Source organism: Cydia strobilella, chromosome 9 (genome assembly GCF_947568885.1).
Source record: "Cydia strobilella chromosome 9, ilCydStro3.1, whole genome shotgun sequence".
NCBI classification, from domain to species: domain Eukaryota; kingdom Metazoa; phylum Arthropoda; class Insecta; order Lepidoptera; family Tortricidae; genus Cydia; species Cydia strobilella.
In genome coordinates this window covers 258,746-284,942 of record NC_086049.1, presented here as the reverse complement: position 1 = coordinate 284,942, position 26,197 = coordinate 258,746, and the positions used below count along the sequence as shown (strand labels likewise).

General features: G+C 44.3%; 1 protein-coding gene across 1 annotated transcript in view; it reads right to left on the bottom strand.

Annotated features, from left to right (window-relative positions):
- Window positions 1-26,197, bottom strand: part of LOC134743970 (uncharacterized) — a 107,856-nt gene that overhangs the window by 33,136 nt on the left and 48,523 nt on the right. The window contains exons 25-44 of the mRNA XM_063677601.1: window positions 25,343-25,432; window positions 25,200-25,289; window positions 25,057-25,146; window positions 24,914-25,003; window positions 24,626-24,860; window positions 24,340-24,572; window positions 22,816-22,897; window positions 21,899-22,036; window positions 18,256-18,366; window positions 17,505-17,584; window positions 15,223-15,309; window positions 14,447-14,531; window positions 12,293-12,432; window positions 11,586-11,773; window positions 11,428-11,477; window positions 10,524-10,732; window positions 9,560-9,723; window positions 8,084-8,199; window positions 5,897-5,973; window positions 5,390-5,549 (exon numbers count right to left, since the gene is read on the bottom strand). Of these exons, the coding sequence (XP_063533671.1) occupies window positions 5,390-5,549; window positions 5,897-5,973; window positions 8,084-8,199; window positions 9,560-9,723; window positions 10,524-10,732; window positions 11,428-11,477; window positions 11,586-11,773; window positions 12,293-12,432; window positions 14,447-14,531; window positions 15,223-15,309; window positions 17,505-17,584; window positions 18,256-18,366; window positions 21,899-22,036; window positions 22,816-22,897; window positions 24,340-24,572; window positions 24,626-24,860; window positions 24,914-25,003; window positions 25,057-25,146; window positions 25,200-25,289; window positions 25,343-25,432 (2,515 nt within the window). The remainder of the gene's footprint in view (window positions 1-5,389; window positions 5,550-5,896; window positions 5,974-8,083; window positions 8,200-9,559; window positions 9,724-10,523; window positions 10,733-11,427; window positions 11,478-11,585; window positions 11,774-12,292; window positions 12,433-14,446; window positions 14,532-15,222; window positions 15,310-17,504; window positions 17,585-18,255; window positions 18,367-21,898; window positions 22,037-22,815; window positions 22,898-24,339; window positions 24,573-24,625; window positions 24,861-24,913; window positions 25,004-25,056; window positions 25,147-25,199; window positions 25,290-25,342; window positions 25,433-26,197) is intronic.

Sequence of the window (26,197 nt, the reverse complement as noted above, 5' to 3'; positions counted from 1 at the left end):
AAATTATGGGTTGCATAAAGGGGAACGAAAATTTTATTATTTTAGCGCCACCACGCACGGTTTAGGAGATATTATATCTATATATATATATATATATAGCTATAATAGCTCTATAAAGTTTTTTTTCCTGTTTTTTTTTTAAGTTTTAATTAAGGGTTTCTTAAAGGGGAACGAAAATTTGATTATTTTTGTGCTACGATGCACGGTTTAGGAGATGCAGCCCTATAAAGATTTTTTGTTGTTTTTTTTTTTTTCATTGTGTTTTTTGTATATTATTTTGGGGTTCCGTAAAGGGGAATGAAAATTTTGTTCTTTTTGCGCTACCACGCACGGTTTAGGAGATATAGCTCTATAAAGATTTTTTCCTGTTTTTTTTTGTTTTTTTTTTTTTAAGTATTAATTAAGGGATCCTTAAAGGGGAACGAAAAATTGATTATTTTTGCGCTACGATGCACGATTTAGGAGATGCAGCCCTATAAAGATTTTTTTTTGTTTTTTTTTTTCATTGTGTTTTTTGTATATTAGTTTGGGGTTCCACAAAGGGGAACGAAAATTTGATTATTTTTGCGCTACGACGGTTTAGGAGATACAGCCCTAGAAAGTTTTTTTTTTTTTTTCATTGTGTTTTTTGTATATTACCTATACTTTGGGGTTCCATAAGGGGGAACGAAAATTTTAATATTTTTGCGCTACGACGCACGGTTTAGGAGATACAGCCCTAAAATGATTTTTTTTCCTCTTTTTCTTTTTTGCGTTTTTCAATCTTAATTATGGGTTTCTTAAAGGGATTTTTTTAATTATTTTGCGCTACGATGCACGGTGTAGGAGATACAGCCCTATAAAGTTTTTTTGTTATTTTTTTTTCTTTTTTTCATTGTGTTTTTAGTATATTACTTTGGGGCTTCATAAAGGGGAACGAAATTTTTATTATTTTTGCGCCACCACGCACGGTTTAGGAGATATTATATCTATATATATAGCTATAATAGCTCTATAAAGTTTTTTTCCTGGTTTTTATTTAAAGTTTTAATTAAGGGTTTCTTAAGGGGAATGAAAATTTGATTATTTTTGTGCTACGATGCACGGTTTAGGAGATGCAGCCCTATAAAGATTTTTTCCTCTTTTTTTTCTTTTTTGCGTTTTTAAATCTTAATTAGGGGCTTCTTAAAGGGGAGCGAAAATTTGATTATTTTTGCGCTACGATGCACGATATAGGAGATACAGCTAATACAGCCCTATAAAGATTTTGTTTCTTTTTTTTTCATTGTATTTTTTATGTATTACTTTTGGGTTACATAAAGGGGAACGAAAATTTTATTATTTTTGCGCTACGACGCATGGTTTAGGACATACAGTCCTATATATTTTTTTACAATGCATGTGCTCGAAAAGTGCGTTTCCTACGGAGCCATATCGTGCGGAAAGTACTGCTTTTCCGCACTAGTGCTTTTTGTTTTCAATTTTTTTGTACAGTACATATGGTGCTACTTTCTCGCACTAGTGCGGAAAAGAGCACTTACCGTGCATATGTCGAAAGTTTAAAGGGCCATATGTACTGTAAAACGTACGATACACGTGCGAATAGGTAATTCGCAACTCGTGTCGATTTAAAACACTCCTTTTAATAATTAAACTTATTTGCCATGACATGTTTTTTTATTTACTCGCACAATGCATAATAAAACATTGTATGATACACGTGCGTAAAGATGATTTCCGCACTTGTTGCATAAATAGCAATTTTTTTTATCAAAGAATGAAAGAAAGTCACGGTATTAATAACCAAATTTTACTTTAGTGGTACCTTTTCCCTATCACTGTCACAAATGCATGTGGCGTTCACGTAAACGCGATATTTTTAAGATTTCCCTGCGCAATGTTGCCAGCTCGCTCGCAAATCAAACATGTACTTACAGTTCTTTTGCATAATGGTGACATTGTACAATATCTATGAGTTTTAAATAGGTAAAAGATAATTCGACGCATTCTTTGCTTGCTTGTTGCTTGTTGTTGTGTTGTTTGCGTAACTTCTTTGAATAAGTTGCGTTAATTTGGCGCACAGGCGAAGTAAACATGCGTTGCGTACGGCAAGGTCACGCCGCGGCCCCACCCTGCACGGCCTCCGTTGCCCATTCAGACCGCCCGCTAGCTTCGTTTGAACGCAAATAATATTTTTGTAATATTTGTTTATGCAGTGGATGCAAGTGACACAAATTCATACATCTTATTTATCCCGCATTTCAAATTAATAAGATGTAAACTCTAATATCTTTAATATTCTTTTGTAACGGTGACAGCCTGTTACAACAAAATCATCAAATATCTTATGAAGCTATGCCTTAATAAGACACAAAATCATTTAATGGACATATTTAATCGATTAAATTCGACCTAAGTAAATTTTTTTAACTCTAATTTTTTTTTGTGTCATTTAGAATATTATGACATAGTATCAGATTGCAGTGGACGTAATTGACACAAACTATGTTTTCACACTAAAAACACTATCCTAAATGCAACACAGTTACATGTTTTCTCTCGAATATTTTTTTCTCCAAGATAATTCAAAATAAAAAATAATTACCACAAAATAACAAATTACTAGAAAAGCAAATTATATATATGACACAAAACAAAATGTAAGATTTACATCTTAACAAAGTATTCATAAGCGAAAACAGAATTGACTTTAATATTTTTATAACCTAGGGGTCAAAATATAGCCAGCGGTACAGGTCTATTAAAAGTCGCTGAACAAATGTAGGTCAGTTTGAAAGCCACAGCCTACAGTTTAATTTTTTGCTCGTGTTACAGGCTACACCCGGTATATATTTATTGGTGACTTTACTTCTTATCATCTGCATGTCTATCAAGTAGGTAAATGAATAGCGAACTTGATTAACCAGCATCTGTGATCTAGCGACAGCGCCGGGTAGGGTAGGGTAGGGATAGTAAATGCTGCTCAGGTTGGCCGTATGCTTGTTTGCCATTCGACTAATGACTGATATCTAATATTCATTAAGAAGTTGATAACAATACAAATAATTTAAACTTCAAGAAAGTTTAAATTATTTGTAAGGCCATCAGTATTGATCAGACTATATTCAATCTCATATGGTGTCTGTACAGTCAACCAATTTGATTCTTAGGTCACTATAGAACCTTATCGCTAAAGCGATAAGCAGCAGTTAAAACTGCTCTACTCTACTAGATACATGACAATGGACATGACATACATTAGGGTGGTTCACGTTTGTATGGGAATAATTCAAACTCTAGCAAGAAGAAGCGACACCCTTTATTTTTATAACACTTTTTATGTTGATGGAATACACCAAGTTTTGTAACCTTACCTCAACTACAATGGGGTGCTCAAACTTAAAAAGGTACTTACTTATAAATAAAAATATAAAAAAGAAAAACTTATTTTTTTCAGATTTCATACAACATAAAAATTTCAAAGTGGTTGAGCACCTCCTTGTAGTTGAGATAAAGTTACAAAACATGGTGTATTTTACTAGCATAAAAATGTGACAAAATAAGGAGGTGCCCCGTCACTCAAAAAGTATATAGTAGAGGATCAAATAAAATTGATTCATTATGACATAGTGGCCTAGGAATCAAATTGGTTGACTATACCTGCATTTAATACCGAATATACGTTATCAGCTTAAACATTTAAATTATATATATACATTATATTCAATTCGACTTCATATTTTTTTCTTTGCGCCACCCACCATATATTCTAATTCTACTGTCTCCAATACCCAAAGGTTGTCTGGAAAAGATGGCTCTTAAGCGATAAGACCGCCTGTTGTTACCTCTATCCAATTGTCTTTGTTTATGTTACTGTGAACTATGTGAGGTGTGCAATAAAGAATATTGTATATATCAAAAAATATGTTATCCTGCTGTACCCAAAGGTACAAAGATCTTGACAAATCAAGATTACTGTCTGTTGGAAATTTATATGTTAGAGTGAAACCAAAATATGGGTCACATTTGTATAGTTTAAATACAAACTGAATTTGGTAGTTAATTCCAGTTGAAGAATAATGTTTGTTGAGTGACTTTTTATGAAGTACCTAAGCATATGGTCGAGTAAATCATTTATTATGAAATACTTACTACGAGAATTGAAATAGGTATCATCATCATCCTGTCCTGGCCGGTTTCGGCCTCGGCGTCGGCGACTGAGTTTGTACTGGCAAGTGAGAGCGACGTGACGATATTGAGCTCTCAGGTAGCTGACAGCCTATTTTTGCAGTAAATGTACGGCCACACACACATATCATGCCCTTAAATTACTGATTACACAGCTTCAAGTAATAGTAGCAGGTAGACTTGGTACGAGAAGAGCAGTATGTAAAATTAGCGCAGCAAACCCCTACGCCAGATATTAAGATGGGTAGGTAATGGGTAAATAGGGTACCTGAGTTGACAATCCATAACGATAACATTAACCGATCATCATCATTGATCGGAAAACGGAACATTGAAATGTTCCCTTGGTAATTTCTACATTGATAATATGCGCATTTCGACATTTTGGCTTTGTTTGAAACAAGTTTGAAAAAATAAAGTGCCAATCAACGGTAAAACAGGTGACATTGACACCTAACGTCAAATCGTCAAATTGCTTTATAATCTATGTAGGTGACATCTTATATTTAGCGCCATCTGTTATAACATATTGACAAAAATTGGCTGGGTAAAAAGCTACCGTAACGTGGTGAACGCCTGTGAATTCTGAACGCAAAACGCAAATGCAAAAGGACGTAACTCCATAGAAAAGAACTACTAGGGCCATCTAGTGAACTGAGAGCAACTTAAATAGTTGGTTACACAATTGACTTAGACTGTCGACATCTATTACGGAGTTATATTGTCTGTGGTGATACTATAAACAAAAAAAAAAAATCTTAACTTAAGGCGGTTCCCTGAGCCAGAAGGCGAAAAATCTCCTTATATGATCCTGTTTTACTAAGAGGCGTTGATATTCGTAGACGTGGAAAAAATATATGTAGTTCTTGACTATATTATCTTTAATATCATAGCTTCCGATACACGAATTATGACACTTCGCTCGATACAATTAATTCCTAAAGTAACCTCTAACTCGGACTTTTAATCCAACTTTACTCGGTTATTTATTATGTGATACTATAAACAAAAAAAAAAAAACAATCTTAACTTAAATAGTAATTTCATAGCTTTCGAATTTAGATATTGTAAGTTAACGTTTTTAAAATAAATAAAAATCTACAAAATTCGATCAAAATTGACACTTGGCGCGCATGATCTTTTGTGGTCTTTCTTGCGAAATGTGACAGTGACAGCGGTAAACCGATGGAACGGCCTTAAGACGCAGGATTAGTGCACATACCTGCATGATATCGTCGTGCCACACATACGTGTATTTGCCATCTTTTCCTCCCTGCTCCAGGTTGAGGAATAGAGGTTGTTGCTGGGCTCCTTCCAAGAGACCAGCGCCGCTGCCTGCCAGAGATACTAGTGTGCCTAGCTGCCCGAGGAACTCCGCGTATCTGCCAAGGTAAACCGTAACTGTAGTCTGGCAAACACAACTTGTCAGTCAGTAAAAGTGCAAGTCGGACTCGCGGACGAAGGGTTCCGTACCATTAGGCGAAAAACTACAAACACATTTATTTTATTCTGATTTTAGTATTTGTTGTTATAGCGGCAACAGAAATACATCATCTGTGAAAATTTCAACTGTCTAGCTATCACGGTTTATGAGATACAGCCTGGTGACAGACGGACGTAATGTAAACGGTACGGTAGGGTAAATAAGAATAGAGTACCCCATGTAATAAAGGTCCATTTCCCCTGAAAATTTGATAGAAAATCTCGGTAAATTGCATCTCTAATGTACCTGACGCTGCCGTATTCATTCTTCAACACTTCTACTTCGTTGTCCTGCTGTCCCGGTCCCACGTACAGCACGCCCACCTATATATAAGTAACACAATCATTAGCTTTGTACCAACTGGAATAGATTGTATTGCCAAAAACAGTTGATGAATTATCCACCAGCTACCCAGAGGCCTATAAAAAGGGCCCCCAGTCCATTGTATTTACAATCTTCATATTGAGAAATCTAAGTTGACTTTGTCTTGGCAAACTTTTATTTCTGGGCAGTTTAGAGGATAAAGAAGGCGTACGATACAAAATATGAAGCGAAGTAGAACAAGTCGATGGTTTTATTACAGAGATGGTTATCTCTGGACACTATTTCAAATCATTATACCATCATTGGCACAGAATAGCAATAAATGATTGTATTGTGTACTGAATGGAACATTCGTAAAGCTTATGGACCGCGAGCCAGGCGCAAATTTCGTCAGTCATCACCTCCCGGGCGAAAACTCGTATAGCGGTTAACGGCTATGTATGATGAACCCTCGTGAACGTCAGCTGCCGCTCCGTTGGTGGGTTGAGGAATGGCAGTTACCGAAACGCGTAACACGGTCTTTCCACCGCGATACAACCGGCTGACGATTTTGTTTATTCACAATAGTATCTAAACTATCATATCATCTGACAAAGTATCAAACGGGAGGTGATGACAAAAAAAATATTATAGACTTTATTTGCTGCCATTCCTCAACCCACCAACGGAGCGGCAGCTGACGTTCACCAGGGTTCATCATACATAGCCGTTAACAACTATACGAGTTTTCGCCCGGGAGGCGATTGGTCATGAAAATCTGTTCCTGGCTCGCGGTCTATTATTGAAAAGAAGCTGGGAGCTGGGAGCCATTTTTAAAAATATGTGCGCCTGACATCTGACACAGGGCGGACACGATATAATTACTTGAGTTTCTATGTGTGAACGGCACGTCTGTACACGCGGCATGCGTCATTGTGTCAACTTACTCAAAGTTGCTTAAAAACAGTACTGAGCGGTCGGCAAACGGCCGTCAATCTGCTGTCGCGGGGCGAGGGCATTCGAGTCGGGGCGGGGCGGGGCGTGGCCGTTCTGTATGATAATACTATAACTTATTCTGTGCCTCTGACGCCTTTATTCGCCGCAGTGTTTTGATCCAAGTTACTAAATTTCCTCTCTACTTATTAGTCAGCCTTAAAATCTCGTGCCTTAGAGGCACTGTCCACCGCTGACCATTTCAGTGACGCTTAATGATAAGTTGGTTCTGTATGTCTCAAGTAATACTTAAATAAATAATAAATCATTTATTTCAGACCGAGCTGATCCATAGTTTGTTAGTTACAGAGTATCTTAATAACTATGTTAGTGGCACAATACAAAAATAAAACAATAATTAAAATTGAACAATACAAATATATATAAAAAACTACATATATTACCTACACGATATAGGAAAAAAAAAGATGGGCAGATGACATTGTACAGGCTGCGGGAAAAAAATGGATGGATGTTGCCACCGACAAAGAGAGGTGGAGACAGATGGAGGAGGCTTATACCCTTGGGGACCACTAATGTGGGATAAAGCTGAATAATAATAATAATAGGAAAAAATATTTGGCAGGGGCAAGCAAGGCAGACAACCTGCTCTACTTGGCCCTGCCAATCGCCATCGCCACTTCCACCCAGTAGCGAGTGAGAGGAGAGTCGAGACGCTCAGCCAACGACCTCAGAAGGCCGTTGCTGCTGCCCCGCATACGACTTAGCAGTGATCCAACTCTTTTTCTCCTGACTTAAGTTAAATTTAAGCGTTTTTGAATAAATTTCTTCTATTCTATTCTATTTCTTCTATTCTGATCTAACCTCTGGTACTCATAGAAATTTGATATATACAGTGGTAGTACGTAAACGAAATTAATAACTAGTTTAAATCTAAAATAGGCCCTTGAGGCATTGTACCAAGGATGCTGGCGGCATTTCCCCGCTGTATCGCAATGCTGATACGTTGTGCGAGGAAGCCGCCAGCTCTTCGGTCACCAGTTACGTCAACCAGACGCTTCGCGATTTCTGCAAACAACTTATGCGCGCTGGGACCCCATGGAACTAGAGTTTCAACTCCAAAATGATAACGTTTTCAGACTTTGTCGACGTATTAAGACTATAGTGGTACGTTACCTTGTAGGTTTCGATGGGTGGTACCCGGTCCAGGTTCTTGATGGTGCGTTCGTGCTGAACACCGGACACCAGTAGGGGTCGTTCTGCGAGAGGATTCTGTGCGCTGGGCACCTCACCTGTGGAAACAGAGTACCAATTACATTTTTAACGCTTATTGAGGACGTTATAAAAAAAAGTAAAAAAAAAAACCGGCCACGGAACCATGACATACTTGTGCAGAAGTTGTGTGGACGGCAGGGTAGGGCACGTAAGGGCAGTGGCAAGAGGTTTGTTGTGATAGTTTTTAAAGATATAGTATATATGTATAGTTTGGCAATAATCGAATTTAAACTGTTGTGAGACATACTAACATTAAATAATTCCACGGTTTAGACTCACTTGTTTTAGTCACTCGCGCGACATGTTTCGGAGAGCCTAGGTCTCCTTTCTCCGAAACATGTCGCGCGAGTGACTAAAACAAGTGAGTCTAAACCGTAAAATGATTTAAATATAGTTTGGCATTTCCATTTCCGTCAGTAGAAAAAGGCGGCAAAACAATTTCGAGACTTATTCTACTGACAAAGTGAGTTTTCCAGAGTACAGTTAGATTTTTGAAGGGGCTACCCGAGGTTTTCATCGATTTTTGACAAGTTTAGAATCGTATCTCCTACTTTTGCACTACATATAGAATTATAAGACAAACGGCTATCGGTTCTTCAATATTTTATCTCCATTTTTGTCTACCGGATTTTAAAAGAAATGAATACTTATTTATTTATGATTATTTTAAACATTGTCTAATAAAACACTTTTTTTGTATCTCGATTGCTGTGAAAGATCTTACATAAACGAAATCTACATATTTGGGTTCGTCTTTGACGTCTATAAAAATTTGTCAACGGTTTTAATTTTAAACTAATTAACACAAAAGTTATGGCCAGAAAACCAGTGACGCTTCGGCTGTGGAATGAGCTCCCTGCCGAGTTTTTCCCGAAGGACTACAGTATGGGGTTTTTCAAAGGAGTGTACACGTTCATAAAGGGGTCACGCCTGGAGTCAAGGGCGTCACCGAGAGGGCAGGTGGAGGGGAGAGACCTAGAGATTAAAATTTGTAACAAATTTGTATGTTCAAACTATAAACGACTAACTTATAACGTGTTGTTCATGTGTTGTGTGTATGGGGCAAGTACACTGGCACGGGCGGGGTGATGGGGTAGGTGCTCATCTTGTGGTAGAGCTGTTTCGGGTCACACCGCCGCTCGAGCTCGTGTTGTTCGTGTGTGTGTGTGTGTGTGTGTGTGTGTGTGTGTGTGTGTGTGTGTGTGTGTGGCAAGTACCTGGCACGGGCGGGGTGATGGGGTAGGTGCTCATCTTGTGGTAGAGCTGTTTCGGGTCACACCGCCGCTCGAGCTCGTGTTGTTCGTGTGTGTGTGTGTGTGTGTGTGTGTGTGTGTGTGTGTGTGTGTGTGTGTGTGTGTGTGTGTGTGTGGCAAGTACCTGGCACGGGCGGGGTGATGGGGTAGGTGCTCATCTTGTGGTAGAGCTGTAGGAGCACGAAGGACGGGGTCACACCGCCGCCTGCGCCGGCGCCGCTCGAGCTTATGTTGCTCGACGCGGTGGAACGGCCGCTCGACGATGTTGACATCGTTGATGATTGGTCTCTGTACAAACAATAACAATAGGTTCAGTTATGAGCATAGGTTAATATGGATGACTGTTGTGTAGTGCTGCAAATGTGTCAAGTTTAAGGCGGGGGGCTTGTGCGCGTGCGCGGCGGCCGGCAAGTGTTCGTATAGTTAACGCTATCTCTACTGAGCTCGTTCACTTACGTACTAACAATGGCATTATGTTAAACAAAAGCCATTATGTCTTTTGTGCCTGAGCGCGTGGCCTTTGTGCCTGAGGCTCCCACACAATAGCCACGCGATCAGGCACAAAGGCCACGCGCTCAGGCACAAAAGAAATAATGGCTTTTCAAAATATTTATCAGTACGGTTTTTACTCACTATTATTTTTATTACCTAGGGTCAAGCGGCAAGTGTGTTGTGACGATCGTGGGGACATAGTGAGTGCAATGTGCTTGACTTCGTTCGATACAACCGCCCTACCAGACCTTCACTTGACGACTCCATCTGCGGACTGCCCCGCGCCCCCCGCCCCCGCCCCCGCCCCATCAGCGCGTGCGCAACGACCGACGAGGCGGGCGGCGCGGGCACTGCCCGCCGGGTAGTGCACGACGTACAACCGCCGCGGACACTCGTGCCTGAGGATGGATTCCCAAAGAATCCGAAACATGTCGCCAAAAGCGACTAAAAATAATAGTGAGTAAAAACCGTACTGATAAATATTTTGAAATATGTCTCACGATAGTTTAAGTGCGAAATAATGGCTTTTGTTTGACAGAATGCCATTGTCAGTACAGGTAAGTGAACGAGCTCAGTAGATAGACCGCATACTATACCTGTGTCGTCTCGTGGGGCTCATGACGGAGATAGTGTTGGAGCGCTTGGAGCGGGACAGCGGCGGCAGGTCGTCTCGATCCTTCATGGAGCCCACGGTGGTGGGGGGCGGCGGGTGGGAGGGGGCGGGCGCGGCGGGGGGCTTGTGCGCGTGCGCGGGGGCTGGCAAGTGCGCGCTCGCTACGCTCTGCACGATGCTGTCGCTCGCCACCTGCCAGACAACAATAGTTAGCCTCCTGCATGATTTTTTAAAAATTTTTAATCATTATTTATATCGTTTGAACACCGGAAAAAATAAACGTTTACATTATTTTATTAAAAAAATATTCAAAATGTTCAAAATTTTGGAGTGGTTGAAACGCTCATAATTTTTGGCGCGAATTCGACAGAGTGTGAAGACGTCACTCGTTGGACGCAACTGACGTTTATTACTAATGTTGTTCGTGTAGGTATTTCGAAACGTCGAAATGTATTATAAATTCAATATACGCGATACAATACGTTTTCATAGTTTTATTTCATGAGTAACTATCGCGGTAACCGAAGACAATATTACTTGACACTAATTATTAGTTTTATTATTTTTAAATACCATGGATGAAACTAAAAACCATTCAATAGGCCAAAGCCATCTTATCACATTTCACTTCATTCATCTATCTTTATTCTCTATTTCTGTTGTTTATTTAACTAAAATTACAAAGAAAAAGTGATAATAAATTGATTACACAAAAATTAAAACTAAATCTAAATACCTACTAAATATAAAATATCTTTGTACCTTTAAATTAAATTAAATACACACTGGCAAATGCCATCTTCTCGGGGTAATTGATAGTAATGTTTTGATTGTGATCTACCTAAGTACCTATACACATAATAACTTAATGAATAGAAAACGCGTACCTTTTGTATGGGCTGCGGCGCGGGCCCATCTTCGGGCGCCGAGCCCGAACCTGCAAACACATCTAACGTTGCAAAAAAATATTATAATTATCAATTTTACTATTTAATAATTTAGGTCTGTAGGTAATATGGAGGTTTCCATTCTTCTTTGTGGTTACAACCACCTTGTGAATGAAGATACTTGCCCGGGTCGGAGTTGTAGGTCATGAGGTGCGGGTGCGGAGGGGGGGCGGGCGCGGCGAGGGGGGACGAGCCCGACATCTCTTCAGGTATGGCCTCGCATGAAACTCGCATGTCGCTCTTCTTGTTCGCTTTCTTGGACGCGTGGAGGGATTGTGATTGTGTGCTGTGAACAACATTCATTGTTACATATACATACAAACATAGACAACACATAGACATATGAAACTTAAGACCAATAATCTTTACGGAAATAAATGAGAAAGTTTGTATATTTAAATGTTTGCTCTTCTCTCACAGGAACTTTAATAATCTATCCACAACCCTCATAAGTGTTGCATAATGAGCATTATGAAAATATTTTTTTTATTTCATTAATAAAATGTTACAGTTATAGTTGACTAAACCGTTGTATAATGAACGATAATCACGGCTCGGTGCCCGGCAGTAGTATAAGCCATGAGCAGCGAGGGGTCGGCAGCAGGGGTGTCCATACAGTGACAAGTATTGCATAATGAACATTATAGTTGACTAAACCGTTGTATAATGAACGTTACTCACGGCTCGGTGCCCGACAGCAGTATGAGCAGCGAGGGGTCGGCAGCAGGGGGTGTCCATACAGTGACAAGTATTGCATAATGAACATTATAGTTGACTAAACCGTTGTATAATGAACGTTACTCACGGCTCGGTGCCCGGCAGTAGTATGAGCAGCGAGGGGTCGGCAGCGGGGGGCTCTAGGGTCGTGGGGGAGTCCCTGGGGAGCTTCCACGATGACATCTCCGGTGAGGAGTTGGAACGGCGGACTGGGTGTCTGCTCTTGCCCTGCGAGAGTTTAAACACCAATTTTAGACACTTTGATACATGATATTTTCACGCACTAATATGACCGCGTGCGTAAAAAACTTGAGGAGCTTTTAGGTGCACATGGTGGAGGTTTGTTAAATATAAATTATTTTAATGTAGTCACCTGCAATAATATTTTTCGTGTGTTTCATTGTGTAAGTATATGATCGCCGGTAACTGAGGTTCTGCAGCGAAAAACGTAAATCAAAATTTCTGTAACTGCCGCTCTATCACTCCAATATGCAAGAGCGATAGAGACTGATAACTAAATTTCGATTTTATCTCTTCACGATAGGTCCTCTGTATAAGCAGAGCTCGAAAACAATACGAAAGGTAATCCCGGTCAATATAAGTCTAGTGAAACTAACCGTGAATTATTCAAAACTGTTAACACTGTTAACTGTCCATCGGAGGACCTTATGTCTTTTATAATAAGGTCCAGTTTCCAGTGTGGGCGATGGTACACGTAGGTATAGGCTTGATGACAAATTTTTATTGAAGTGAAACTTCTAATGCAACTTCCAACAAGGTTGCGTTACTATGAAGGAGGTTTACGCTCAAATCTTTCCATGAAGTTAGAATTATATAGCTGGAGAGGTGACAGGGAAAAATGCCGATAGATAATTTAATTTTATACTCTATTATTAACTTACTAAAGTTAACTTTCGCTCGACCAGCACGGTGTCTCTTATCTCTCTCTCTCTCTGTGTATACTTGTTTGAATATACATACATGTACCAGGCAAACATAACTATGAAGGAGGTTTACGCTCAAATTTTTATAAATGATCAAACTTCGAAACAAGAGTGTGACCAGTAAGTTGAATAGGGTAATTTCCCGAAAGTAGGGTAATTGATGCTAGTTTCACTTCTTTCGCGCGGAGGGACTCCACGCACTATTTTTTTTAATGGTATCAATCGGGATCAAATGTCTATATGGGATCCATTGCATTAAAGCAATACAAAAGTCAAAAATGATAGTTAAAGTTCGACAGTCGTACTTCACTCGCGAAACGCTTCTAACAAAACGATAAGTGAACGTGACACCAAGGACACTGAGAGCCCATCTCAATAAGTAAAATTGCGATTTTTGTCGGTGAAATATTGAGTTCATGCATATAGTTGCTGTACAATTTTTTTTTGGATAAAATGCAAGGAATCGAATGGTATCTTTACATTATTCCTTTTTGGAAGTTACGTGCTCGTATGAGCAGTATTGTAACACAAGTATTACCTCGGGCACGTAGAACAGCATGTCGTCCCCGGGGATGTTGATCGGCTGCGTGCTCATACTGTAACACAAGTATTACCTCGGGCACGTAGAGCAGCATGTCGTCCCCGGGGATGTTGATCGGGTACATGCTCATACTGTAACACAAGTATTACCTCGGGCACGTAGAGCAGCATGTCGTCCCCGGGGATGTTGATCGGCTGCGTGCTCATACTGTAACACAAGTATTACCTCGGGCACGTAGAGCAGCATGTCGTCCCCGGGGATGTTGATCGGCTGCGTGCTCATACTGTAACACAAGTATTACCTCGGGCACGTAGAGCAGCATGTCGTCCCCGGGGATGTTGATCGGGTACGTGCTCATACTGTAACACAAGTATTACCTCGGGCACGTAGAGCAGCATGTCGTCCCCGGGGATGTTGATCGGGTACGTGCTCATACTGTAACACAAGTATTACCTCGGGCACGTAGAGCAGCATGTCGTCCCCGGGGATGTTGATCGGGTACGTGCTCATACTGTAACACAAGTATTACCTCGGGCACGTAGAGCAGCATGTCGTCCCCGGGGATGTTGATCGGGTACGTGCTCATACTGTAACACAAGTATTACCTCGGGCACGTAGAGCAGCATGTCGTCCCCGGGGATGTTGATCGGGTACGTGCTCATACTGTAACACAAGTATTACCTCGGGCACGTAGAGCAGCATGTCGTCCCCGGGGATGTTGATCGGGTACGTGCTCATACTGTAACACAAGTATTACCTCGGGCACGTAGAGCAGCATGTCGTCGTCCCGCGCGGCGCCGCGCACCGGCGACCCGGGGATGTTGATCGGCTGCGTGCTCATACTGTAACACAAGTATTACCTTTTAGTTTACCCTAGTTTTCGCGGTAGCCCGGTACTACATTCTAAAGTAGTGATGCGATTTAATTTTTAACTAAACCTGAGGCTAACGAGGCAGAAAAATCGATCCATCTATAGACCGCGAGCCAGGCGCAAATTTCGTCAGTCATCGCCTCCCAGGCGAAAACTCGTATAGCCGTTAACGGCTATGTATGATGAACTCTCGTGAACGTCAGCTGCCGCTCCGTTGGTGGGTTGAGGAATGGCAGCCACCGAAACGCGTAACACGGTCTTCCCACCGCAATAGCATCTAAACTATCATCTGACAAAGTATCAAACGGGAGGCGATGACGCCGATGACTGAAAATAATTTTCTTTTTTTACATGTTCATGTGACCAGCTGACGGTCTTTCCACAGCGATACAATCGGCTGACGGTTTTGTTTATTCACAATAGCATCTAAACTATCATCTGACAAATTATCAAGCGGGAGGCGATGACTAAATTTTTTTATAGACTTTATTTGCTGCCATTTCACAACCCACCAACGGAGCGGCAGCTGACGTTCACGAGGGTTCATCATACATAGCCGTTAACCACTATACGAGTTTTTGCCAATTCGAAATCTGTTCCTGGCCCGCGGTCTACTATGTTTTATTGTTGGTAACATTCAATTTTGAGTGTGTGTGTGTTACCGTTGCGGCTGGGGGGGAGGCCCGATGCAGTGCGAGGCGGCGTGCGGCGGCCTCCTCTCGCCCCCGCCCGCCACCACCGAGTCGGAACTGTTAAAGAACGCTTACTTTACAACGGGTCTATATTGTTTCCCATAAACTTTTAAGTCATAACGTATTATTTGTCCGCATTCTCGTTAGCAATAATTTGGTTTTTCTCAAAAACGCGTAGCTTTTTAGGATTGCCATAAAACAAATCTAACCTAGATCACTACGGTTTCACTCACTTTTATTATTAGTCTCCTAAGGAAGGACTCCCGAAGAGTCCGAAACGTGTCGCCAAAAGCGACTAAAAATAATAGTGAGTGAAACCGTGGTGATCTAAATATTTTGAAATATGTCTCACGATAGTTTAATTTCGACTAATCTAACCTATGTATAGGATAACCTTATGAAAATCCTGAAAGGTTAACGCTTTCAGAATTATGACTAATGATAATATGACAATCATTACATAATGACTTAAAATAATTATGTCGAACAAAGGGACCCCGTTTAAAAGATATCCCGTATTTATCAAAATTAACAAATCTAAAATATTCTAATTTTAACGAACAGACCAACGTGTGACCTGAGCCGCTTCTGAATGTTTTTAGGGTTCCGTACCTCAAAAGGAAAAAACGGAACCCTTATAGGATCACTCGTGCGTCTGTCTGTCTGTCCGTCTGTCACAGCCTATTTTCTCCGAAACTACTGGACCAATTTAGTTGAAATTTGGTATACACATGTACGTTGTTGACCCAAAGATGGACAATCTTTGTTATATTGAATGAAAAAAAAAATGATTTGTTAGATATAGGTACTTGTATTTTGTATGTTTATACATTTAATTTTTTGCTAAATTATCGCATTGGGTTCATCCCGTAATGATAATTGTATGTGTGGAAATAAAAAATAAAAAAATAAAAATAAAAATGTAACGTAAACAAATAAAATTTAAACATGGGGACCACTTTTGGGGGGTAAATGAGAAAATTAAAAAATAAAGTTTTTTAAACTATATCGTGTTACATATCAAATGAAAGAGCTCATTGTGAGACACTCAAATATATATTTTTTTAATTTTAGGATAAACAGTTTAGAATTTATTTAAGAAAATATACAAAAATGACCATTCCCCCCCTTTATCTCCGAAACTACTGGGTCTAAAACTTTTGAAAAAAATACACAAAATAGTCCTTTACCCATAGATGACAGGAAAACCTATTAGGAATGTGTAGTCAAGCGTGAGTGGGACTAAATTACTTAGTTTTTGATCCGGCCCCTACGGGTTTTTTAAAGACATTTCACATTTTTGAACCCCTGGAACGCGAGTCCGACTCGCAGAAGGCCGGTTATTTTTTTTAAATAATAGTCAGCAAACGAGCAGACGAGCTGCCTGATAAGGAAGTGGTCACCGTCGCCCATGGATATAAGCAAAGACCTATATAACTCAGTATAAGATGAATAAAGCCTAAGGAAAAAACGTGTCTTGGAAATCAAGAAAATTTAATTCTCGCACACATGGCGCTACCACCAATACCAACCTTTGGCCTATTCTCGACTAGATATCGTTGACGGTTTTGTTTGCTATTTAACAATTTTAACACGTATCAGTGAAAGAAAATGGGTCAAAATCATATAAAAATAATAAATCAAATAAAAAAATCACATATTTTGATATTTTTATTTTTACTTTTAATCAAAGTCAAAATATTCTTTATTCAAATAGGCCTAGCAACAAGCAATTTTAAATTGTCAAGTTTTAAATATCGTGTGTCGATAGATGGTAGTAAATTTACCGTGACTACAAAATTTACTATGACAGTACCCCTCTATCCTATATATTCTCTTTGACATAAGCAACATCGAAGCGTTACACTTAGAACCTTGCATGCATACATTCTTGAAGAACCCCATGCCGAAGCGTGAATTATTATGTCATAGAAAATTTATGTGAAGATTTAGGGCCGGTTGCACTAACCGCAGGTTATCGGACTGATCAATGTCACGCAGCTGAGATCTATGAAAATTGCCATACAATAAAATTTAGCGAACACTAACGGTGACAGAAGGCTTGGTGCAACTGCCCAGTTAACTACAAAAGTACACAAAAGTTTGGGGTTTGAAGCATTTTTTTTTTCAATAAATCTAATACGCCACTATAAACGATGCTCGGATATAAATACAATGCCGCGCGACGCTGTGCGGCGTAAGCGCCATCGACAATAAGGTCCGTTTTTATAGAAAATGCCCCATATACAAACCTAGACTTGTGTAGATCCTGCGCGTGCGCCGCCTGCGATGCTGACGAGCCACTGCGCGATCTACTTTCGCTCTCCGACGCCTACAAACAGAGTAAGCGTACCGTGACTGTTTGATACCTATTCAATTAATATCTTTATTTTCAGAGAAAAAAGTAAAAACAACTGATAAGATTTGCCTTTTTTTAAATTAAAAAACGAAGTGCATTTTTCTGCCGAAAATACGCCAACCTATTTGAGACAGCTGAATAGTCGCAGTACCAACATTATATAGTTGGTCAAGCAAATCTTGTCAGTAGAAAATGGCTGCAAATTTAAAAAAAATAGGCGAGAAGGGTTATCTTCCCATAGAAAATTTGAATTTCGCGCGTTTTTCTATTGACAAGATTTGCTTGACCAACTATAATAATAAGTACCAATATGGCAATTTAACTTTTTAAAAAGTTTGGAACTCGACAAATAATGGAATTTGTATGCAACATTGCAGTCCCGAAATCGAGAATACAATGTTTTTAACTTTTACATTTTTGACTGACCATAAACTACGCACTTCGCGACCTATATTTTTACCGGTAAAATTGACTTTGCCGTCCATTTTTGAGAAAAAATACTATATTGCTCAAAGGGATAAGTTTGCCTTTGTACGAACGATATGTTTTTTTTTTTGTTTTTTTTTTTTCGTACAATAAAGAGTTTTACTACTACTACTACTACTACTAGTACTAGTATATTAATACGCGGCCAGAAATCTCACATTATTAGTGCGATCGTCTCCTACGCCGCTGGAGGCGGACGAGGGCGCGGGCGCGGGCGCCAGCAAGGCGAGGATGTCCTGTAGCGACGACTCCTGGTTCTCCCAGCCCATCTGCAATACCAATTACAGCGTTATAGGAACTGCTTATTGTTGACGCGTGACAGGACTAAAACAACGTTCTTTCTAAGTTTACCCAGCATCTGGAAAGTGAATAGATCCTGACTTTTATGTGGCTAACCCCGAAATTGAAAACAAAGTACGCGTACCTCGGCCCAGTCCCGCACCGACAGGGCCGGTGTCCCCTGTGTACCTGGTTCTGCACCCGCATCAGCCAGGACACGTCTCCCGAGGGGGATCGGACGTGTATCTCGGCCCAGTCCCGCACCGACGGGGCCGGTGTCCCCTGTGTACCTGGTTCTGCACCCGCATCAGCCAGGACACGTCTCCCGAGGGGGAGCGGACGTGTATCTCGGCCCAGTCCCGCACCGACAGGGCCGGTGTCCCCTGTGTACCTGGTTCTGCACCCGCATCAGCCAAGACACGTCTCCCGAGGGGGAGCGGACGTGTATCTCGGCTCAGTCCCGCACCGACAGGGCCGGTGTCCCCTGTGTACCTGGTTCTGCACCCGCATCAGCCAGGACACGTCTCCCGAGGGGGAGCGGACGTGTATCTCGGCCCAGTCCCGCACCGACAGGGCCGGTGTCCCCTGTGTACCTGGTTCTGCACCCGCATCAGCCAGGACACGTCTCCCGAGGGGGAGCGGACGTGTATCTCGGCCCAGTCCCGCACCGACAGGGCCGGTGTCCCCTGTGTACCTGGTTCTGCACCCGCATCAGCCAGGACACGTCTCCCGAGGGGGAGCGGACGTGTATCTCGGCCCAGTCCCGCACCGACAGGGCCGGAGTCCCCTGTGTACCTGGTTCTGCACCTGCATCAGCCAGGACACGTCTCCCGAGGGGGAGCGGACGTGTATCTCGGCCCAGTCCCGCACCGACAGGGCCGGTGTCCCCTGTGTACCTGGTTCTGCACCCGCATCAGCCAGGACACGTCTACCGAGGGGGAGCGGACGTGTATCTCGGCCCAGTCTCGCACCGACAGGGCCGGTGTCCCCTGTGTACCTGGTTCTGCACCCGCATCAGCCAGGACACGTCTCCCGAGGGGGAGCGGACGTGTATCTCGGCCCAGTCCCGCACCGACAGGGCCGGTGTCCCCTGTGTACCTGGTTCTGCACCCGCATCAGCCAGGACACGTCTCCCGAGGGGGAGCGGACGTGTATCTCGGCCCAGTCCCGCACCGACAGGGCCGGTGTCCCCTGTGTACCTGGTTCTGCACCCGCATCAGCCAGGACACGTCTCCCGAGGGGGAGCGGACGTGTATCTCGGCCCAGTCCCGCACCGACAGGGCCGGTGTCCCCTGTGTACCTGGTTCTGCACCCGCATCAGCCAGGACACGTCTCCCGAGGGGGAGCGGACGTGTATCTCGGCCCAGTCCCGCACCGACAGGGCCGGTGTCCCCTGTGTACCTGGTTCTGCACCCGCATCAGCCAGGACACGTCTCCCGAGGGGGAGCGGACGTGTATCTCGGCCCAGTCCCGCACCGACAGGGCCGGTGTCCCCTGTGTACCTGGTTCTGCACCCGCATCAGCCAGGACACGTCTCCCGAGGGGGAGCGGACGTGTATCTCGGCCCAGTCCCGCACCGACAGGGCCGGTGTCCCCTGTGTACCTGGTTCTGCACCCGCATCAGCCAGGACACGTCTCCCGAGGGGGAGCGGACGTGTATCTCGGCCCAGTCCCGCACCGACAGGGCCGGTGTCCCCTGTGTACCTGGTTCTGCACCCGCATCAGCCAGGACACGTCTCCCGAGGGGGAGCGGACGTGTATCTCGGCCCAGTCCCGCACCGACAGGGCCGGTGTCCCCTGTGTACCTGGTTCTGCACCCGCATCAGCCAGGACACGTCTCCCGAGGGGGAGCGGACGTGTATCTCGGCCCAGTCCCGCACCGACAGGGCCGGTGTCCCCTGTGTACCTGGTTCTGCACCCGCATCAGCCAGGACACGTCTCCCGAGGGGGAGCGGACGTGTATCTCGGCCCAGTCCCGCACCGACAGGGCCGGTGTCCCCTGTGTACCTGGTTCTGCACCCGCATCAGCCAGGACACGTCTCCCGAGGGGGAGCGGACGTGTATCTCGGCCCAGTCCCGCACCGACAGGGCCGGTGTCCCCTGTGTACCTGGTTCTGCACCCGCATCAGCCAGGACACGTCTCCCGAGGGGGAGCGGACGTGTATCTCGGCCCAGTCCCGCACCGACAGGGCCGGTGTCCCCTGTGTACCTGGTTCTGCACCCGCATCAGCCAGGACACGTCTCCCGAGGGGGAGCGGACGTGTATCTCGGCCCAGTCCCGCACCGACAGGGCCGGTGTCCCCTGTGTACCTGGTTCTGCACCCGCATCAGCCAGGACACGTCTCCCGAGGGGGAGCGGACGTGTATCTCGGCCCAGTCCCGCACCGACAGGGCCGGTGTCCCCTGTGTACCTGGTTCTGCACCCGCATCAGCCAGGACACGTCTCCCGAGGGGGAGCGGACGTGTATCTCGGCCCAGTCCCGCACCGACAGGGCCGGTGTCCCCTGTGTACCTGGTTCTGCACCCGCATCAGCCAGGACACGTCTCCCGAGGGGGAGCGGACGTGTATCTCGGCCCAGTCCCGCACCGACAGGGCCGGTGTCCCCTGTGTACCTGGTTCTGCACCCGCATCAGCCAGGACACGTCTCCCGAGGGGGAGCGGACGTGTATCTCGGCCCAGTCCCGCACCGACAGGGCCGGTGTCCCCTGTGTACCTGGTTCTGCACCCGCATCAGCCAGGACACGTCTCCCGAGGGGGAGCGGACGTGTATCTCGGCCCAGTCCCGCACCGACAGGGCCGGTGTCCCCTGTGTACCTGGTTCTGCACCCGCATCAGCCAGGACACGTCTCCCGAGGGGGAGCGGACGTGTATCTCGGCCCAGTCCCGCACCGACAGGGCCGGTGTCCCCTGTGTACCTGGTTCTGCACCCGCATCAGCCAGGACACGTCTCCCGAGGGGGAGCGGACGTGTATCTCGGCCCAGTCCCGCACCGACAGGGCCGGTGTCCCCTGTGTACCTGGTTCTGCACCCGCATCAGCCAGGACACGTCTCCCGAGGGGGAGCGGACGTGTATCTCGGCCCAGTCCCGCACCGACAGGGCCGGTGTCCCCTGTGTACCTGGTTCTGCACCCGCATCAGCCAGGACACGTCTCCCGAGGGGGAGCGGACGTGTATCTCGGCCCAGTCCCGCACCGACAGGGCCGGTGTCCCCTGTGTACCTGGTTCTGCACCCGCATCAGCCAGGACACGTCTCCCGAGGGGGAGCGGACGTGTATCTCGGCCCAGTCCCGCACCGACAGGGCCGGTGTCCCCTGTGTACCTGGTTCTGCACCCGCATCAGCCAGGACACGTCTCCCGAGGGGGAGCGGACGTGTATCTCGGCCCAGTCCCGCACCGACAGGGCCGGTGTCCCCTGTGTACCTGGTTCTGCACCCGCATCAGCCAGGACACGTCTCCCGAGGGGGAGCGGACGTGTATCTCGGCCCAGTCCCGCACCGACAGGGCCGGTGTCCCCTGTGTACCTGGTTCTGCACCCGCATCAGCCAGGACACGTCTCCCGAGGGGGAGCGGACGTGTATCTCGGCCCAGTCCGCGCACCAACAGGGGCAGGCGCCCGCTGCCAGCTCTCCTGCTCGTGACCACGCTGCTTCTTCTATATCCTGTAACATTAGACAGTTTGAAAACGCTGCAGAAACAATACACAAAGGTATGTTCATTTAGATTTTTTTATGTCAATCCTTGAAATAAAAGTTAAATGTAACATTTCTCTTTTCGAACAAGGTCCGCTCTAATTAATCCAGCTGGCGTCAATATCAAAGCGTTTTTGTTCATCAAAAATTTCCAACACATTCTTGACGAAGTATTTTGATATTTTGCTGATATTTTTGTCTTGTAGAGATCCTATAGAAACATAGAATTAATATAAAAATGTAAAAACACTTTAGCAAAAGCGTGTCCAAAGAAATTTGATGTTCAAACGCCGTTGATATTGACCCGCTACCAAAACTTATTTGTAGCAAATAATTTTTAATAGATTTAACGCTACGGTAGAACAGAAAACAAACATATCCACATACAAAGACAAAAAAAACCTTCCTTTCAGCTTTGCCATAGTCTAGTAAACAACAAGAATGATTAACACTTTTGTCATGATTTTGTAGTAATTATATCAAAAAGTGCAAGCAAATATGAATTTTACTTGGCAACATTCTTAAAATATCTGAATTTAATATTAGGGTGATGGGTAATGTTTAATGATTTACCTGGCAACACTAAGCGGGAGTTAAAGAGACTGTGGTTCAGACCCGGCCACTTGGATTGGGGAAGTCAAGGAGACAACATCTTGATGGTAACGGGTGAGCAAAGTTAAAGAGGTACCTCCATTTTATAACACGTGCAATCAAAGAGATATGTCTTATAATATTTTAAGTAAACCTACCACTTCTTTTGAGATCTTTTCGAACCGCTGCGTGAAATTGTTGAGCGCATCTACTATAGGGTTGTATTCGGCCGAGTTTTGTCTGAAAACAACAACATTGCATATAAAAACAATCAATTTCACATCATTATAACATTCGTAAAGGCTCGTCAGGAGCTGATTTACCCACGTTGACTATTTTTATTATTTTAAGTCCCTAACCAATTTTGAATAAACTAGTACAAACGAAAAACTTCTCAACAAGCAAATTAATCACATGCATATAAAATCACGTCCCATGTGTGTTACTTCGAGGTGAAAGTGAAAGCATTTTTAAAAGTCAAATACACGCTTTAAGGTGAAATCGTTTGTGCTATCACTTATTTATCAGGAGTTAGAAGCGAAAGACCAATTCGTTATAAACACCACAACTTATGCCGTTTCAAAGCAAAATACAATTTATTCAACTTCTGTTGCTGTTTTCTTTCTGTATTGTTTTTTATTGAAATGTGCAACAATAGTACATTATGATACAAGTGTGCTAAGTTGGTCATTACACACGAGCCGATGTGTGTAATGACCAATGCACACGCGTTTCATACGACGTTTTTCAACACACTTGCAAGAAAAAAAAAGAAACATATTAATTAATCAAATTTTAATAGTTAAAACAGTTAGTATTGTGTGTTGCATCTGTCATACTGCCGGCCGCCCCTCGCCCCGGCCGCGGACGGCGCGGCGGGCGGGCCGGCCGGGCCTGACCAATTAAAGAAGGCTCCCTTTCCATGCATATTATTAGCAATCAGTTACCTTCTTAACTCAATCGGATAATATAATGAAAAAGCACGAGTGGAATAATACACTGAAAGAGCACGCGTGTTTAATATCTAGGATTATGAGCCAAAAGTCGGTGGAATAAAAACGTCGTTTTGAGCAAGTGTGTTGAAAAGAGTATTTGTATTGTATTGTCGGTTGTCAATAAGACGTTACTGACGAGTAACGTCATTTATAGCACTATAAATGTAATTAGAAATTCGGTTTTATTAACAATCGAGAATATGGTGCCTTTTGATTGAAAACGTCACATATGTTAGTCATGTCATGCAATTCTCTGTTTCGCAAATACAAAGTAATACCGTCTTTCACATACCTTGTGCGAGTTTTCTGACAGGACGTTTTTTGAAGAAACCAGGTTGATTTATCTTATAGTAGAGCATTCTATCTGGGTTTAGATTGTATAGCTGTTTGTCCATTTCAAACCTAGCAGTTATGGGATAGGGTCTTAAATTAAATAAACCTGTGCTTGCTTTCGTGTCCTCCGCAGTCCGCAATGCATACTCTTTGTACGTGCTCTTTCTGTTCAGTAACGTAGTACGTAGTTAAATGCACACTAGAATTTACCACTACAACGGTCCCGTCACAATAATTTTAGAGACGCCCAACAGCCATTCTCGGCCCATTACTCAAGTCACACGGACCTGGCGATGCCAGTCGAAAGACCGATATATCGACACCTGGGCGACACGGGAGCGACACGCCACTGACCTGGAGGGCACGTTGTCGGGCCGGTCGGAGAGCGAGGAGCTCGCTGAGTTGTCGGTCGAACGGGAGTGTTGCAGCGAGTGCTTGCTGTAGCTGCCACACCACACTACACGTCCCGAGCGACACGGGAGCGACACGCCACTGACCTGGAGGGCACGTTGTCGGGCCGGTCGGAGAGCGAGGAGCTTGCTGAGTTGTCGGTCGAACGGGAGTGTTGCAGCGAGTGCTTGCTGTAGCTGCCTCACTACACCACACGTCACAAGCGACACGGGAGCGACACGCTACTGACCTGGAGGGCACGTTGTCGGACCGGTCGGAGAGCGAGGAGCTCGCCGAGTTGTCGGTCGAAAACGGGAGTGTTGCAGCGAGTGATTGCTGTAGCTGCCACACCACACCACACGTCACAAGCGACACGGGAGCGACACGCCACTGACCTGGAGGGCACGTTGTCGGGCCGGTCGGAGAGCGAGGAGCTCGCTGAGTTGTCGGTCGAACGGGAGTGTTGCAGCGAGTGCTTGCTGTAGCTGCCTTACCACACCACACGTCACAAACGACACGGTAGCGACACGCCACTGACCTGGAGGGCACGTTGTCGGGCCGGTCGGAGAGCGAGGAGCTCGCTGAGTTGTCGGTCGAACGGGAGTGTTGCAGCGAGTGCTTGCTGTAGCTGCCTTACCACACCACACGTCACAAACGACACGGTAGCGACACGCCACTGACCTGGAGGGCACGTTGTCGGGCCGGTCGGAGAGCGAGGAGCTCGCTGAGTTGTCGGTCGAACGGGAGTGTTGCAGCGAGTGCTTGCTGTAGCTGCCTTACCACACCACACGTCACAAACGACACGGTAGCGACACGCCACTGACCTGGAGGGCACGTTGTCGGGCCGGTCGGAGAGCGAGGAGCTCGCTGAGTTGTCGGTCGAACGGGAGTGTTGCAGCGAGTGCTTGCTGTAGCTGCCTTACCACACCACACGTCACAAACGACACGGTAGCGACACGCCACTGACCTGGAGGGCACGTTGTCGGGCCGGTCGGAGAGCGAGGAGCTCGCTGAGTTGTCGGTCGAACGGGAGTGTTGCAGCGAGTGCTTGCTGTAGCTGCCACACCACACCACACGTCACAAGCAAGCAAGCGACAACGTCGCGACGCTCGAGTCAAACTACGTTGTTTTTTGTCCTAGTGTGCAAACTGAGTGGACCGCTCGCGCGTACATAACAAATAAATGCAAACGTATGCGTGGTGCCTCAGTGGCAATAGGCCCCACTATAATTGCATTTCGGAAACTATGCAATGGACATCATTTAAGAGAGGCATGCTATGCGAGTGTAAATCTGTCATATTTTAATTAAGTAGTACGTAGTTTGACTCTGCAAGAAAGTTAGTAACAATTCTATGGTCTATTCTAATGAAAGTATTTTTCTATTTGACTATCAAATGTATTTTTTTTTTCTATTCAGCTATATCGCCAAACTTTATTCTAACGTTGGAACAGACCTGAAAGACTACTTCGCAATGACTTCATTCCCATCAATTATTTGAAACTTTATAATTTTAAATCAAAATAAATATTTAGGGATAATTGATAGGGATTTAGGGATGATTGATAATATTTTAACTGGTCAGCAAAAAAATGGTCAGCAGAAAATCAGTTAGTCAGCAAAAGTCTAACCTAACCTAACCCTTGCCGACTATCTGATTTTTCTACTAAACAAAATATTTAGTTTTGGCTGGCCATTTAATTTACTTTCCTAATTTATGCAGGGATTCAAAGATCATTATGCAATAATCTTTCTAAATAGGTGAAAAGCAATAACTGCAGCTAGCAAAAGCTGCCCGCGGCTATACAGGGGGCGGCCCAAGTA